Source organism: Pan troglodytes, chromosome 4 (genome assembly GCF_028858775.2).
Source record: "Pan troglodytes isolate AG18354 chromosome 4, NHGRI_mPanTro3-v2.0_pri, whole genome shotgun sequence".
Lineage (NCBI taxonomy): Eukaryota > Metazoa > Chordata > Mammalia > Primates > Hominidae > Pan > Pan troglodytes.
Genome location: NC_072402.2, coordinates 36,983,874 through 37,000,000, shown reverse-complemented (window position 1 = coordinate 37,000,000; position 16,127 = coordinate 36,983,874). Strand labels below are relative to the sequence as shown.

The 16,127-nt window shown below is 40.1% G+C and overlaps 1 protein-coding gene across 5 annotated transcripts in view; it reads right to left on the bottom strand.

Annotated features, from left to right (window-relative positions):
- The window catches only part of DMGDH (dimethylglycine dehydrogenase), a 112,774-nt gene that overhangs the window by 53,272 nt on the left and 43,375 nt on the right, over positions 1 to 16,127 (bottom strand). For 4 of the 5 annotated variants that reach the window (XM_063811138.1, XM_063811137.1, XM_526883.9 and 1 more), the window contains 4 exons: positions 12,945 to 13,119; positions 5,147 to 5,245; positions 3,521 to 3,685; positions 623 to 827 (listed from right to left, as the gene is read on the bottom strand). In XM_063811138.1, the coding sequence (XP_063667208.1) occupies positions 623 to 827; positions 3,521 to 3,685; positions 5,147 to 5,245; positions 12,945 to 13,004 (529 nt within the window). In that variant the 5' untranslated portion in view covers positions 13,005 to 13,119. The remainder of the gene's footprint in view (positions 1 to 622; positions 828 to 3,520; positions 3,686 to 5,146; positions 5,246 to 12,944; positions 13,120 to 16,127) is intronic. The other variant, XM_054684271.2, reaches the window with a different exon arrangement.

Genomic DNA, 16,127 nt, shown 5'->3' with positions numbered 1-16,127 from the left:
CGCTTGGCCAAGTAACATGACCCTTTTGGACCTTGCCTCTGCAAATGAAAATGAGTGTGTTGTTGGATTATCCCAAATATCCCTTTTGGCTTCACTACTCTGAGTCCAAACTGTAACAGAACAACAAAAAGAGAAGATTATGAAATATGTTTAATAATGTTCTAGAAGGAAAAGCATTTAAAAACTTTTTCAACTAGAGTCAAAAGTCATCAGCAATGGATGAGAGAGAACCCAAATGATCAAATCTGCCCTAAAAAGCAAATTGGACACAAAGAGGATGCTTATGAACTTCAACACTAGAATCTGGTTATTCATATAGAGAAACAGTGAATACAGGAAGGAAAAATAAACATAATTTGGAAAAACACAATCTGGAGCAAAATAAAATGCAGAATGGAGAAAATAAGCAACTTTTTTTGGATAACCAAGGACAGAGTGATAGCGCATCCACCAAGAGCAAAGTGATAGAGGGAGGGCTTTGTCACTTAGAAACAGACAAAATGTTTAACTTGGGAGCATCACAGTGCTTCATGACAACGTCCATCGTACAAAACATTACGGCTAAATATCTTCTTTCTTTGGCACTTAAAAAACACAAATTTCAAAAAAATGATATGCTTACCTGCAGCATTCACAATTCTATTTGCTCTCATAGACCCCTGTGGTGTTTCAACGTCCCATGTTCCATCTGACCTGGCTTTCAGAGAAGTTACTGGTGCAGGATATTTTAAAAGGGCACCATATTTCCTAGCCCCAGCAGCCAGTGCCATAGTTAGAGAATAAGGATCAATGTGACCATCTCCAGGATTATACAATCCAGCTAAAACCTAAATCAATCATACCAGAGTCAATACTCAAACAAACATATACTTATTACTCAGTAAAAATATATCCTGCTAGTAAACGTTTAGTAAAACTGGACTTCAAAAGTGTTTCTTGATCTGGAAAGTGACTGGGTCCCTGAAGACTTCATGAAAAAGCCACCATTCAAGTCCTGGACTGCTGAAAAGAAAGAGAAATAAACCTCTATCTTGTTTACACCTTCTTATTTTGGTTTCTGACATTTGAAGACAAATCTAATTCCAACTGATATATCAATTATAATTTATATTTAATTTTTAATACTGTTAATAAATTCACATGTTAAATGATATATCTGGTGTCAGGAAATTTATGTTTGATTCAATCATTCAACAATTAATTCTTGCATATCTACTTTGTTTTAGGCCTTCAGGCAAGGTACTGTGGGGAAAACAAAGAAGAATGAAACTCAGATGGGATAGGTTGATAGAATGATCAGTGAAGTATTATATATGGGTCTCATCTATTCAACAAAAATTGGCTGAGCACCAAATACAAGCAAGGAGCTTTTGTCAAATGTCGTTTCTGTATCTACTGAAATAATTGTGTAGTTTTGTCCTTTATTCTATTAATGTGGTATTGTTACATTGATTAATTTTTAGATGTTAAACCAACCCTGCATTCCTGGAATACATTCCATTTGGTCATACTGCATAATCTGTTTTATATGTTGCTGAATTCAGTTTGCTAGTATTTTGTTGAGGATTTTTGTATCTATGTTCAAAAGGGATACCAGTCTTTCTTTTTGGGGGGATGCCTTTGTCTGATTTTGTTATCAGGGCAATACTGGCCTCATAGAATGAGTTGAGAGGCATTCACTCTTCTATTTTGGAAGAGTTTGAGAGAGATTGGCATTAAGTCTTCTCTACATATCTGGTCAAATTAACTAGTGAAGTCATCCAGGCCTGGGGTTTTCTTTGTGGGAAGTTTTTGATTACGAATTCAATCCTTTCATTTATTATAGGTCTTGTGCAAGGGACTTTCTATTTTAAGGGAATTCACATTTCTAAAGACTTCCAAATGTCACACAGGTGTTTTATAATGGATAGGACCTCGTTGTAGTGATCCCACATCTGTTTGGTTTGGTACCTTCTCCCAGATGCAGAGAATACCCTTCACACATATTCCCATTGCTTAATGAATGCCCTTGAGAAAAATTCATGATAGTGAGGAGTTCCAGTAAAGCATTCAGGATTGACATATAAACAAATGTAAGTATATCCTTACTGGTAGTGGAGGTAAAATTTCAATGCAGACAATGCAGTGCAACACCAATCTGCCATCACACTGGTATCACACACAACTATAGACAAGGGAGTGCCAGCAGCCTGTGAAGACTCGCAAAGGCAAACAACCCTAGCACCCAAGTCAATGATACAAACCCTCAGAGATGGGAACTGCTGCAGTGGTCACCAGCAGGGAAATAAGCATGTGTTTCCCCAACAGCCCCATCTGATACACTTGGGCAAGATGTATAATGCAAGGGAGTCAGAGAGCATGGGTTTAAATCTCTACTCCAGCTCTTTCTAGTGAATGAGCTTGGGCTCACTATGTAAACTGTCTGAGCTAAAATTTCCTGTTTAACAATAATATATACCACATAACGTAGATATAGATATAAACTTTTTTTTTATTTCTGAAATTTTAGAGACAGGCTCTCACTTTGTTGCTCAGGCTGGAGTGCAGTAGTGTAATCATAGCTCACTATAACCTCAAACTCCTGGGCTCAAGAGATCCTCTTGCCTCAGCCTCCCTAGTAGCTAGGACTACAGACGGAATCCTACTACCCCACACTCAGTTAATTTTGTGTGTGTGTGTGAGTGTGTGAGACGAGGTCTCAGTATGTTGCCTAGGCTAATCTTGAACTCCTCGCCTCAAGCAATCCCCCCACCTTGGCCTTACCACATGCTGGGATTACAGGAGTGAGCCATGGCATCCAGCCTGCCCCATACTATTATTGTGAAGATTACATGAAATTATGCATGTAAGGACTTAACATACTAACTGGTACATAAATATGTGCCATGAAATTATGCATGTAAGGACTTAGCATACTAACTGGTACATAAATATGTGCTACAGTAAGTGTTAGCCATTGTTATTATTATTCAAAAGGAATTATTACCCAGTAGGAAAAAACACTAAATTTCATGTCAAGTAGGTTCTGTCAGGCAAATGTGGTATAAATCTAGATCCGTACCTAGCACAGAGTCTGTAAGGGGAGTACAGCTACAAGCTAGGTGATATTTGTAGAGCAACGTACCATGGCATTTCTTAATTTGATTTTTAAAACATTTTAATACCACAGTCTTTCTAGACATTTATCATATCAGGTTATCATTCTCTCTGCAGTTCTCAAACAGAAGGTTTGTGTATGGAAACCCTTAGATCTGGGGGACACAATAATGGAAAGGTATTGAAAATGTTTAATCAATTGTCAAGGTGAAAAACTAACAAGATTTGTCATTACCTTTTTATATATCATTTACTGTATATAACAGCCCATCTTGTAAGTTACCCAAATTCCAAAATTAATCATATGATTTTGCCACATTTAAAATGTGTGTACCAAGTTTTCTGTTTTTAGTTAACTTCTTAATAACTTTTTCTAATTTTTACTTAAGTCAACAAATTGTAAAAATGCCCTTAAGATAAATACCTTATTCATGTTGAGTAAAGGGAACATCTCTTGAATTTTTTCAGGTTCAATGAGATACTGTTCTGTTGCATGCCAGCCAGTCCGAGTCATTTGATATTTAAATTCATCTACCCTTACAGGGGTGGTAGCAAGTCTGATACTACCTGGCTGATGGAATCCCACCACCTGTGACAATAATTCCAGTGAGAGCATATAAATAAGTCATTGTTTGGTACTCAAACATGGTTCTGCTCCAGTATAATGAAAATGCAGCTGTACAAAAAGATTTATTACGAGTGAAAGAAATAACTATTAAAATATTTGCATCTTATTAAAAGACACTTATTCAGCAACTACCATATTTACTAAGTGCCTGTTTGGAGCCAGGCACTATTCTAAGCCCCACAGGTGTAGGGGTGAACAAGAAAGGTAAAGACTCTGCCTAAGTGGAATTTACACCCCACAGTTGAAGACAGACAGCTAAATGCAAAATCACAGTAGCATGGAATGAGTGTTAATGTACAGCGTGAACAAAAACTGTATGAAAAAGAGAAAGACAAAAAATTTAAGGAGAGATCATGCAGAATCAAAATGTTGCAATGCTTAGATTGTCTGAATTGAAGTAAACATTCATTTGACATTTATTAAAGTCCTTCAGTTTGCCAAGCACTCAGTTACAGAGATAAAAGATATAGCCCTTGCCCTCAAGTTACTTGTAGGGAGGACCAACAAGTAAATCAACAATTACAATAGAGAGAGATTCAAGTTATAAAAGAGGTGTGCACAAATGCTCTGAGAACCAAGAGATGGGACCTCCAGCTTTGACCTGCCTAGCAGGCAGGAAAAGTCAAGGAAGGCTTCTCAAAGGTGGTGACCCCAGGGAAGGTGGATGCCGAAGATGGGGCCAGGGGAAGCAGCAGAAAACAGAACACAACAAAAACAAAAAGCGGTGATTTGAGAGAGCTCAGCACATTCCAAAACTATATGTTATTGAGAGTAGCTGAAGCAGATAAGCAGAGGGAAGAATGGAAAAAGAAACTGTTGGGACAGCAGGCAGAGGTCAGCTGACAAAGGTCATGTTCCTAAGGCCACGCTAATCCTTTGGCTTTGTCTGGCAGACTGTGGGGAGCCATTGGATGGTTTAGGCAAGGGAAGTGACATGGAAAATTTGAGACCTCAGTCTTAGCCTATGGATACTCTTTTGCCTGCCATTTTATTTTGAGAGTTTGAGTAAATATGAGAAGGGATAAACATGAAAGTGAGGGGCTCTTAATGAAGTACTGTTCAGAGTCATGGGACAATCTGGTACATTCTATCGTCAGATCCTTTGCAATGCAATTGCTGAAAGACTCCAATTTCTTAGTTTCTAGATATAGTAACTGGCTAAAGATACTTTTGAAAGCTGCTTTTTATTCTTTCTTCATTTAAAAAATAAAGAATGGTTCATGACATGAATAATATACTTTGAGAAATTAAGTTGATTTTAAAGCAGACTCTAGAGGTTCTTACCTTAAACTCTCATCATATTCCTCTACTACATTAGGCACTCCACACGGTCATACACAATGATGCATCAAAATCCTTCAGAAATCTTACATGTTTCTGAGAGGCCGACCTAACAGACAGTTTCAAGTTAAATGCCTTTACCTGCCCAGTTTCTTCTTCCAGTTTCTCATAAAGTTTGATGCTATCATAATGTATTTTCTTCAAGTTTATTCCAGGATGAAAGTAAGTTGTTAAACCTGCCTTAAAAGCAGAGAGGAAAAGAAATACTGAAAACAAATTAACATTCTCAAAATGTTGACAGTTTATCTGTTAAGCAATAATTTAATGCTGGAAAGAAACTGAGAAGCACCAGCCAGTCCTTTGGGATAAGAACACATCAGCACCAGTTTGAGCACACCAGAGCATAAGGCTCATGACAGGTTTTAAGAAGCAATGTGAACTATGTGAGTAAAGTGAGAGCCAGCCAATAAACATACATGTTAAGTCCCTACAAGTTAACATGGATAGCGTTGTATAGAGATTCAGAAATGGGATGATTTAGATGGAAGGTTTAGGACTATGTGCTATATAGTCCTATATATGACTATATAGAAAAGTATGTTGGGAGGCCAAGGTGGGCAGATCATGAGGTCAAGAGTTCGAGACCAGCCTGGCCAACATGGTGAAACCCCGTCTCTATTAAAAATACAAATGGTGAAACCCCGTCTCTATTAAAAATACAAAAATTAGCTGGGCGTGGTGGCGGGCACCTGTAATCCCAGCTACTCGGGAGGCTGAGGCAGCAGAATTGCTTGAAACTAAAAGGCGGAGCTTGCAGTGAGCCAAGATCACGCCTCTGCACTCCAGCCTGGGCAAAAGAGCAAAACTCCATCTCAATAAATAAATAAATAAAAGTATGGGGGAGGCCAGGCATGGTGGCTCATGCCTGTAATCCCAGCACTTTGGGAGGCCGAGGTGGGTGGATTACCTGAGGTCAGGAGTTTGAGACCAGCCTGGCCAATATGGAGAAACCCCTTCTCTACTAAAAATACAAAAAATTAGCCAGGCATGGTGGTGCAAGCCTGCAGTCCCAGCTACTTGGGAGGCTGAGGCAGGAGAATAGCTTGAACCCGGGAGGCAGAGGTTGCAGTGAGCCAAGATCACGCCATTGCACTCCAGCCTGGGTGACAGAGTGAGACTCTGTCTCAAAAAAGAACAGAAAAAAGTAATGGGGGAATGGCATACAATGTGGATTCAAGCCAGCAAACCATGTGTGTGTTCCCTTAAGCAGAAGGACCATGGACAAGCACAGGATCTTCTTTGACCCAGTCTCCACCCTTCTCTTAAATGGAGCAGCCCTCCTGGCCCTTTCCTGAAATTGCAAAATTTAAGAATTAGAAAATTCCTTATCACTGGAGCCTGATGAATAGGTGAACAGACTTTTGTCAAAGCTTAACCTGTTTGATGAGCACATAGGTGGTACACTGCAAATCTTTGTTGAATAAATATTGATTGATTATTCTTAGAAAAAAGTATCTAAATATTAGCTACACTAAAACTCCTTTTCTCAAATCTGGCAGATGTAATGTGGAATCCAGAAAAAGAATTCTAAGCAATTATTTGAAGCAGGTTCTCTCAAGTGTCTGGGGCCTCACTGGGCAGCTAATTTATCCTGGAAAGCTCATCAGAACACAATCTGTTCACAGTAAAATCTACTTAGGAGTATTTATAAGGTACTTCTATGGTAGTGGTGGGCATTTCATCCTCCTGCACTCAAATATGCCATTAAAGTTTGTCAATCATCCTTTATAACCAAAACCCTGAGGCTTCCATCCAGTACTTGTTCGAACATCTGGACATATCCATGGCTGATTTTTTTTTTTTTTTAAGAAAAATCCTGGCCCAGCTTATAGGTCATCCAGTAGCACAGCTCCATGTGGAAGTAGAGAAGGGATTCCATTACAATGCACCTGTAAGCCAAACTCTTCAACTTCATGGCCAAACATGCCCTGCTGCTTTAACATGTTGGTATCCAGTGTGCATGCAAACTTTCCTGGTTCAATAATAGAGAATCTCTGGCCTTCAGGTATCTGCTAGTGACCCCCATTTTGTCTTAAACATATCTCCTATATATATGTCCTATATAAAACTGACAATATATATTTTCAGTTGAGAAATCTGGTCATCACAAGCCCTGGCCTAGGGTACTGATCACCATCCACTCCTCAAGATCCTGTAAGCTTTATACCTGGGTTAAGCTAGACCACTGGAAAATTATCTATCTACACTACGCAATCCTCTTCTCCCTCACTCCAGAAATTTTAAGTTAATTCTCTTTCATGTGAAAAGGTCACATTGGTTCATTTTTTCAAAAACTCTTACCGAAGACATTTAGCCCAATGTACTTTGTGTAGGTAACAAATTCTTTTAGAAATTCGTTGTCAAGGAAAAGTTAGTCTCCCTTACCGCAACAGTATTCCCAGTTCTACTGAACAATTTACACTACCCTCTTTTCCTTGCTGCTACGATAGTCAGAAGTAAGATATGGACTCAATTTTCTCACTCAGACATAGAAATTATTTAATTTTTATACCCTTTCTTTTATATATTGGCTTTTAAAATCTGTGTTTAAAATTTGGGGCTACCCATATTAGCGCTTCCATTTAAATTATTTGAAAGTGATATTGCACATGGTATCTTTTGTTAATTTAAGTGCCAGGCTTGAATATGAAGATGGCACAATGTTTTAATCTTCTGTGACTTCAACGAGGACATATTAAATGAGAAGCCTGAAAGAAGGAGAAAACATTGTTCTTATCACTCAGGATTTTATAGTCTGAGGTTATGAAACTTTCATACAGGAAACAATTAAATCAAGGGTAAATGATTGAGTCCTAGACACATAGTAACTATGAAACTAGGGAAAGAGAAGATGCCAGAAAGGTCACAGAAGTCATAGGAAAGGAGTTTAGCTGTCGTTTGGAAAAAGTGATTGTAGTTGGTAGAGAAGATAAGGAAGGGAAGATGAAACGGAGATATAATCATTAAGAATTACAACCCTTCAAATAAATTAAGAATGTATAAATCTTTCTTGAGATAAATAAATAAATAAGTACAGGAGAATGTAAAGGTCTTCCTTAGACTGACAATTAATAAGATAAAAGGAATGATGGAGTTAGAAAATTCATCCCTGGATGCTAAATAATGGATAGCATAACGGATGCTAACTAGTGCTTCCCCTGTCTCCTTAACAAACCTCTCCCTCTCTCAGGAGCCTCTACTACCTCAAAAAGTCCAGTGACTGATGTCAAACCATCCTATATTCCAGTGGCTCCAAATCTTTCACTCATACATTTACACCCAACACAAAGTTTTGAATATAACCACTAAAATACGTGTATTTCTTTCCTTACATGTGATATGTAAATATTAATAGAGATCATAAACACACAAAACAACTTAGAATAAGTGAAGTACTCAAAAACACTTTTTATTTTATATACTGTGTAGAAAAGCTTTTGAATATGAAGCTTATTAAGAACATTTTAGCAAGAGCTATGTGATTAATACATTTCACTATTAAAATATCTGTGCTACCTTAACGTTTGCAATACAGCGATGTGAAGGCCTGGTTCTGGCTTTACGTTATTTTGAGACTGCTTTTAATGGTTGTATAGCTGCAGAAGACACCGCTCAGTGAGGCACACACCCAAGTGAGAGAAGTGCACGATTGGCTGTGTCTCTGCATCCTGACACCCCTTCCTCTACCTCAGTCCACACCCATATGAAGGTTTCTCTTCACATTTGACTATGACGTTTCATGTTTTGTGTCTGCCTGTTGTTGTTACAAACTAGTTGGAGGGTATTGCATTTTTTGTATTTTAAGTAAATGGGAACAAATCCTGTTGAAACTCCTCATTTAGAAAAAATTTGAAATGGACTAAAAGTTTATTTCTCACATATATGAGAGTTTTTCTATGTGATACATATCATTTTGGGGCAGAAAACCTAATAATAATACCAACATTTCCAAACATCCCTTTTCAAAATGCTGTTTTCCCAACAGGACTATTTTGCAAAAGGCAATTATTTCTCACCTACTGAAAGTATCACTTTTTCTGTGAAGGGACAGGCTGCATCTATTTTTTTAAATATATAATCTGCTATGTAGAAATCACTGGCAGCCATTTGCATTCACAACTTTTTAGCTACTGCTAGTAGATAACCAGGAAACCTGTATGTAATACAACACTCCAAAGTTCACCCCTCTCCCTTTCATCACACATGATATTATTTAAAGCCCTATTTCTATAAAGCTAATCACAATGGTGATATCCTATAGCACGCAATCTGCACCATGTGATGGTATACAGAAGACAAGAGAAAGAATGAGGACACTCCCATCATGAAGTGCCAACCTCCCGCGTAGTCAACCTTGAAATCATACACAACACATCATCCACATCAAATGTGAGGGTTATTTATAAATATCAGTAAAGCTTAACTTCTTTCTTACATTTGCAGACAAAAACAAATGGAAAGTTCTTATATCACCTCCTACACCCCAAATGGATCATCCTGAATCTTTAGTCCTCAGCTCTCCAAACATCTACTTTGGTACCATCCCCAAGGGCAGCCCCTTCTCGGGATCCCAAGCTCCAAACTTCCTTCTTACTCCATCCTCTCTTGTTTCCCTGCATCCACATGAAATGCTCTATCCTATTAGGTATATCATGAGCTGACAAAGCAGTCTTGTTAAAACCTTAGGATTTATGGATTTGTGCTTCCATTTAGAAGATTCACTTTGCAGGCTGTGCTTTCCTCTCCAAGCATTTGATTCCCACACTCTCCAGACACTTCTCTCACGGAGCACATATCGTGCTTCAGGGAAACTGCCTTTATTTTTATAGTCTGCCTCTTGTTAGCTGGCTCTGCAACCTTCCTTATTCTCAGATCTACTCCACAAATATCTCGGTGTTAAAAATTCCTAATATCAGCCTGAAGCGGTGGCTCACGCCTGTAATCCCAGCACTTTGGGAGGCCGAGCAGGGCAGATCACGAGGTCAAGAGATTGAGACCATCCTGGCCAACATGGTGAAACCTCATCTCTACAAAAAATACAAAAATTAGCTGGGTGTGGTGGTGCGCACCTGTAGTCCCAGCTACTTGGTAGGCTGAGGCAGAGAATCACTTGAACCCAGGAGATGGAGGTTGCAGTGAGCTGAGATCATGCCACTGTACTCCAGCCTGGCAACAGAGTGAGACTCTGTCTCAAAAAAAAAAAAAAAAAAAATCAATGTGGCCAGGCTTAGTGGCTCAAGCCTATAATCCCAGCACTTTGGGAGGCTTAAGTGGGAGGACTGCTTGAGCCCAGGAGTTTGAGACCAGCCTGGACAACATAGGGAGACCTAATCTCTACAAAAAACTTTAAAAATTAGCAAGGCGTGGTCGTGCACACCTGTGGTCCCAGCTACAGGTGCTGATGTGAGAGCATTGCTTGAGCCCGTAGGTTGAGGCTGCAGTGAGTCATGATCACGCCACTGCACTCCAGCCTGGGTGACAGAGTGAAACTCTGTCTCAAACACACATACACACACACACACACACACACACACAACACCTAATATGTTGGATTTCTTCATGCTGCTGCTCAGAGGGAGGCATCTTTGACTTGCAAAAAACCCTAGAATCAACTTCCTAGGACAACTCTCTTTTATTCCAAGGGGGCCAAATAACCTGGCTTCTGATGCCTGATTCCACCTTGAACTCACATTGCATGGATCCTTATTTTGTAAACCATACCCTAATACCTTGTATGCAAAGCAGGATAATGCCTTTCCCCACTCACTTTGGTATCTTTGTGTTTAAGAAAAAAATATTTTGCATAGTTAACTTTTAGATTAAGGGTATGTTGCTCTTTATTCATGGGACATCTAAGAAATAAAATTTCAAGGAATCCCATAACCTCTTCTAAAATGCAGGTCAGGCCAGGTGCGATGGCTCATGCCTGTAATTCTAAAGTCTTGGGAGGTTGAGGCTGGAGGATGATTTGAGGCCAGGAGTTCAAGACCAGCCCGGGCAACATAGTGAGACCCCCATTTCTAAAAAAATTAAGAAAATAGCTGGGCATGGTAGCGCACACCTGTATAATCCTAGCTAATTGGGAGGATTGCTTGAGCCCAGGAGTTTGTGCTTATAGTGAGCTATGATTGCACCACTGCACTCCAGCCTGGGCAACAGAGAAAGACCCTGTCTCAAAAAATAATGATAATAATAATAGTGATAAAATCCAATGCAGGTCACATTAAATCAGTATATAAGTGAGCAAATAAGTAATTCAAACATTAAAGTGTATGCCCTCAGTAACAATTCAGAAGTGGTGAGAGGGTGTAAGCCCTCCCTCGAAGGGTATTTCCACTTGCCTACATTTCCCTGCCTAAATGATCTTTCCGGAATAGCCTCATGGCCCCCTGGCTCACTGCTCCCTGGTCTCTGTTGGCAGGTCGCCTCTTTGAAACATCCTCCCTAGCACCTCCTTCTTCTCCTCCTCCATCATTTTGCATCCTTGACTGTATTTTACTTTTCTTCATGGTGATTACTCTGTAGCATTGATAGGTGTTTTCTGCCTGCCCCACCAGAATGTGAGTTCCACAAGGGCAAGGTCTTTGGGCTTTTAAGTCTGGGCAGCACTCTCCCCCAGATTCAGCTGGAAGCAGGCAATCCTTTTCATGCTAGACTCTCCACCCTATACTTTGAGCACATAGTAGATGTCAAAAAGCCCCTCAAAGTGAGGTTCCCTCTTCTCAGCCAAGGAAGGCTAATGATGAAATGGGATGATGAGCAGGGGCTAACGCTGCCCAAAAGAAAACTGCACCAGCAGTCCTAAAAACTTCCTCTCCCATCCCTAAATGATGTCAGAAATCCCTGGTTTGGCAATATGACAGCAGTGTCAATCCCTTCATCTACGTGGGCAGCTTTCCAGGTAAGCCTAGCCAATTATGGCGCAGCCCTGGAACAATTAAGCATACCATGAAGAATGCAAGACTGACTTGGCCTGTGTCTCATGTAACACAAAAGCTGTGCCACACTTTTGCAGTCCTCATATTCAAGTCCTCAGGGGGCCAAACTATCATCTCACAGCATAAAATTAAAACCATAAGGCCAGGCGCAGTGGTTCACTCCTGTAATCTCAGCACTTTGGGAGGCCAAGGCAGGCGGATCATGAGGTCAAGAGATCGAGACCAGCCTGACCAACACGGTGAAACCCCGTCTCTACTAAAAATACAAAAATTAGCTGGGTGTGGTGGTGTGCACCTGTAGTCGCAGCTACTCAGAAGGCTGAGGCAAGAGAATCGCTTGAACCTGGGAGGCGGAAGTTGCAGTGAGCCGAGATCGCGCCATTGCACTCCAGCCTGGGAACAGCGAGACTCCATTTCAAAAAAAATAAAAAATAAAAAATAAAAATAAATAAAACCATAAGTAAATAAAAGGACCACCAAATGCAGGTGAGGGGAGTATAGGTAAAGATCTTGGGCCCATATCCAGGCTCACCCAGACAGTATCCTTCCATATAAAGCCGACATTTATTATCCAATACCTTGTGTTTAATAATTTTGCACATGTTAACTCAATCTTCATCACAATCCTATTAGGTAAGTACTATTAATATTCCTATTAAGACATCAGAAAATGGAAACGTATGTAACTTGCCAAAAGTCACACAAGGGTAGAAAATTGCAAAGCCAGGATTCGAATCCAGAAGCCATCTGTTCAAGATAAAGACATCATAAATATTGGTCGTCATCTGGAAGTACACCAGTTAAACTACAACTGCACTTCCAACGCTATTGAAGGGGAACGCACTCTAAAGAGCTCACAGTTGGGAGTTGTGAATGGGAAGGAAATGGACTTTACTCATGCACAATTCCACGCTTATGACAGTTTGGGGTGCTTTTCTTACTGCGTGCCAGGTAGATCCAGCCGTGAGCTCTGATTTCTCCAGCAGGACCACATCTTTCATCCCTGCTTTGGCCAGGTGATAAGCCAGACTCACACCAACACAGCCACCTCCAATGATCACTGTTTCTGCTCTGTCTTTCCATTGTGTTTCTGCAGATAAGGGTGGTTTTTCCTCTCTGGAAGAGGGAAAGTTAAAATGGGAACTTCAATCAGCTATGGTAGCTATAGTTCTGGCCTAAAGCACTTCCCCTTACCCGTTTCTCTAGTACTTAACACCCACTGACTGAGATTTGCATGATACTGATTTAATAATTTGGAGCATCTAAACTGTGATTTAGGCAACCTGGTTGGGGGAGGGGTGGTTGAGCCCCATTCCATATAATGATTCTGGTCCATTGTAGCTACTATAGCCAAAGAAATGAACAAGTAGCTTCTTTTTTTCAAAGAATCTAGAGAACAGGTCAGGTTTGGTGACGCACACCTGTAATCCCAGCACTTTGGAAGGCCGAGATGGGAAGATTGCTTGAGCCCAGGAGTTCAAGACAACCCTGGGCAACATGACGAAGCCCCGTCTCTATAAAAAATACAAAAATTATCCAGGCTTGGTGGCACATGCCTATAGTCCCAGCTACTTGGGAGGCCGAGGTAAGAGGACTGCTTGAGCCCAGGAGGTTGAAGCTGCAGTGAGCCATGACTGCGCCACTACACTCAAACCTAGCAGACAGAGTGAGGCCCTGTCTCAAAAGGAAAAAAAAAAAAAGATTTAAAATGGTACAGCTGTCTAGGGTACTTTACCATGAATCAAGCTTGTAGGACTGGAAGTTGCTCTAGATGAGTCTGAGTGAGAGGTGAGTGAATGTGAAGGCCTAGGACATTACTGTACACTACTATAGACTTTATCAACACTGTACATTTAGGCTACTCTAAGTTTATTTTTAAATGTATTTTTCTTTTTTCAATAATAAATTAACAGCTTACTATAACTTCATTATTTTATAAACTTTTAAATTTTTTTTGATTTTTGTAATAACAGTTTAAATGCAAACACATTCTACAGCTATATAGAAATATTTTATTTCTTTATATCCTTATTCTGGAACCTTTTTTCTATTAAAAAAAATATATATTTTTTTAACTTTTCAAACTTTTTTTTTTCCAAGGCAGAGTCTTACTCTTTTGCCCAGCCTAGAGTACAGTGGCTTCATCTTGGCTCACTGCAACCTCCACCTACTGGGTTCAAGCAATTCTCCTGCCTCAGCCTCCCATGTAGCTGGGATTACAGGTGTGCACCACCACACCCAGCTAATTTTTGTGTTTTTGGTAGAGATGAGGTTTCACCATGTTGGCCAGGCTGGTCTTGAACTCCTGACCTCAAGTGATCCTCCAGCCTTGGCCTCCCAGAGTGCTGGGATTACAGGCATGAGCCACTGTGCCTGACCTCAAACTTTTTTATTAAAAACTAAGACACAAACACACACATTAGCCTAGGCATACACAGGGTCAGGATCATCAATATCACTGTCTTCACACCTCCAAATCTTGTCCCACTGGAAGGTCTTCAGGGGCAATAACACATACACAGCTGTCATCTCTTTTTCTTTTCTTTTCCTTTTTTTTTTTTTTTGAGACAGGGTCTCACTCTGTCACCCAGGCTGGAGTGCAGTGGTGCCATCTTTGCAAATTCCACCTCCCAGGTTGAAGCGATTCTTGTGCCTCAGCCTCCCGAGTAGCTGGGATTACAGACAGGTATCAACACGCCCAGCTAATTTTTGTATTTTTAGTGGAGACGGAGTTTCACCATGTTGGCCAGCCTGGTCTTAAACTCCTGGCCTCAAGTGATCTACCTGCCTTAGCCTCCCAGAGTGCTGGGATTACAGGCGTGAGCCACCATGCCCGGCCAGAGCTGTCATGTCTTATGATAACAATGCCTTCTTCAGGAATACCTCCTGAAGGACCTGTCTGAGCCAATTTTACTGTTAACTTTTTATTTTATAAGTAGGCGTATACTCTAAAATAATGATTTAAAGTATAGTGCAGTAAATACATAAACCAGTAGCACAGTCATTTATTATCATTGTCAAGCATTATGTACTGTATGTAATTGCATGTACTATAGCTTTATGTGACTGGCAGCACAGTAGGTTTGTTTAACCAGCATCACTACAAACACGTGAGCAATGTGTTGCATATGACATTATGACAGCTATGACATCACTGGGTGATAGGAATTTTTCAGCTCCATTATAATCTTATAGGACCACCATTGTATATGTGGTCCATCATTGACCGAAACATCATTATAAGGCACATGACTATACATATATGTATATTATAATATGTATATTCTATGTGTGTACACATTTTAGAGTAAATTGTAGGTATCATACCCAGTTACTTCTAAATATTCTTGTGCTAGTTTGGTAAGAAAAAGGACATTCTCTTACATAACAACAGTACAGTTTTCAAAGTCAAGAAATTTAACATTGATATACTATTATCTAATCTATAGTCCATATTTAAATTTAATCAATTATTCCAATAATGTATTTATAGCTACTTTTTTCCAGTCAGAGATCAAATCCAGGATTCTGTCTCTTTAATCCCCTTTAATTTGGAACAGTTCCTAATACTTCCTTTGTGTTTTATGACCTTGACATTTTCGAAGAGTACTAGCCAGTTATTTTATTTATTTATTTATTTTTGAGATGGAGTCTTGCTCTGTTGCCCAGGCTGGAGTGCAGTGGCGCAATCTCAGCCCACTGCAAGCTCCGCCTCCCGGGTTCATGCCATTCTCCTGCCTCAGCCTCCCAAGTAGCTGGGACTGCAGGCGCCCACCACCACGCCTGGCTAATTTTTTGTTGTTGTTGTTTTTTGTATTTTTAGTAGAGACGGGGTTTCTCCATGCTAACCGGGATGGTCTCAATCTCCTGACCTCGTGATCCGCCTGCCTCGGCCTCCCAAAGTGCTGGGATTACAGGTGTGAGCCACTACGCCCGGCCAGTACTAGCCAGTTATTTTATAGAACAGTTCTTACTGTGAGTTTGTCTGGTGTTTCTTCATGATGAGACTTATGTTATGCATTTTTGGCAAAAACATCATGAAACTGATGTTGACTCCTTCCCAGTGTATATGATTAAGAAGCGTATGATGTTGGTTTGTCCTGATATTGGTGTTGTTTCTGTCT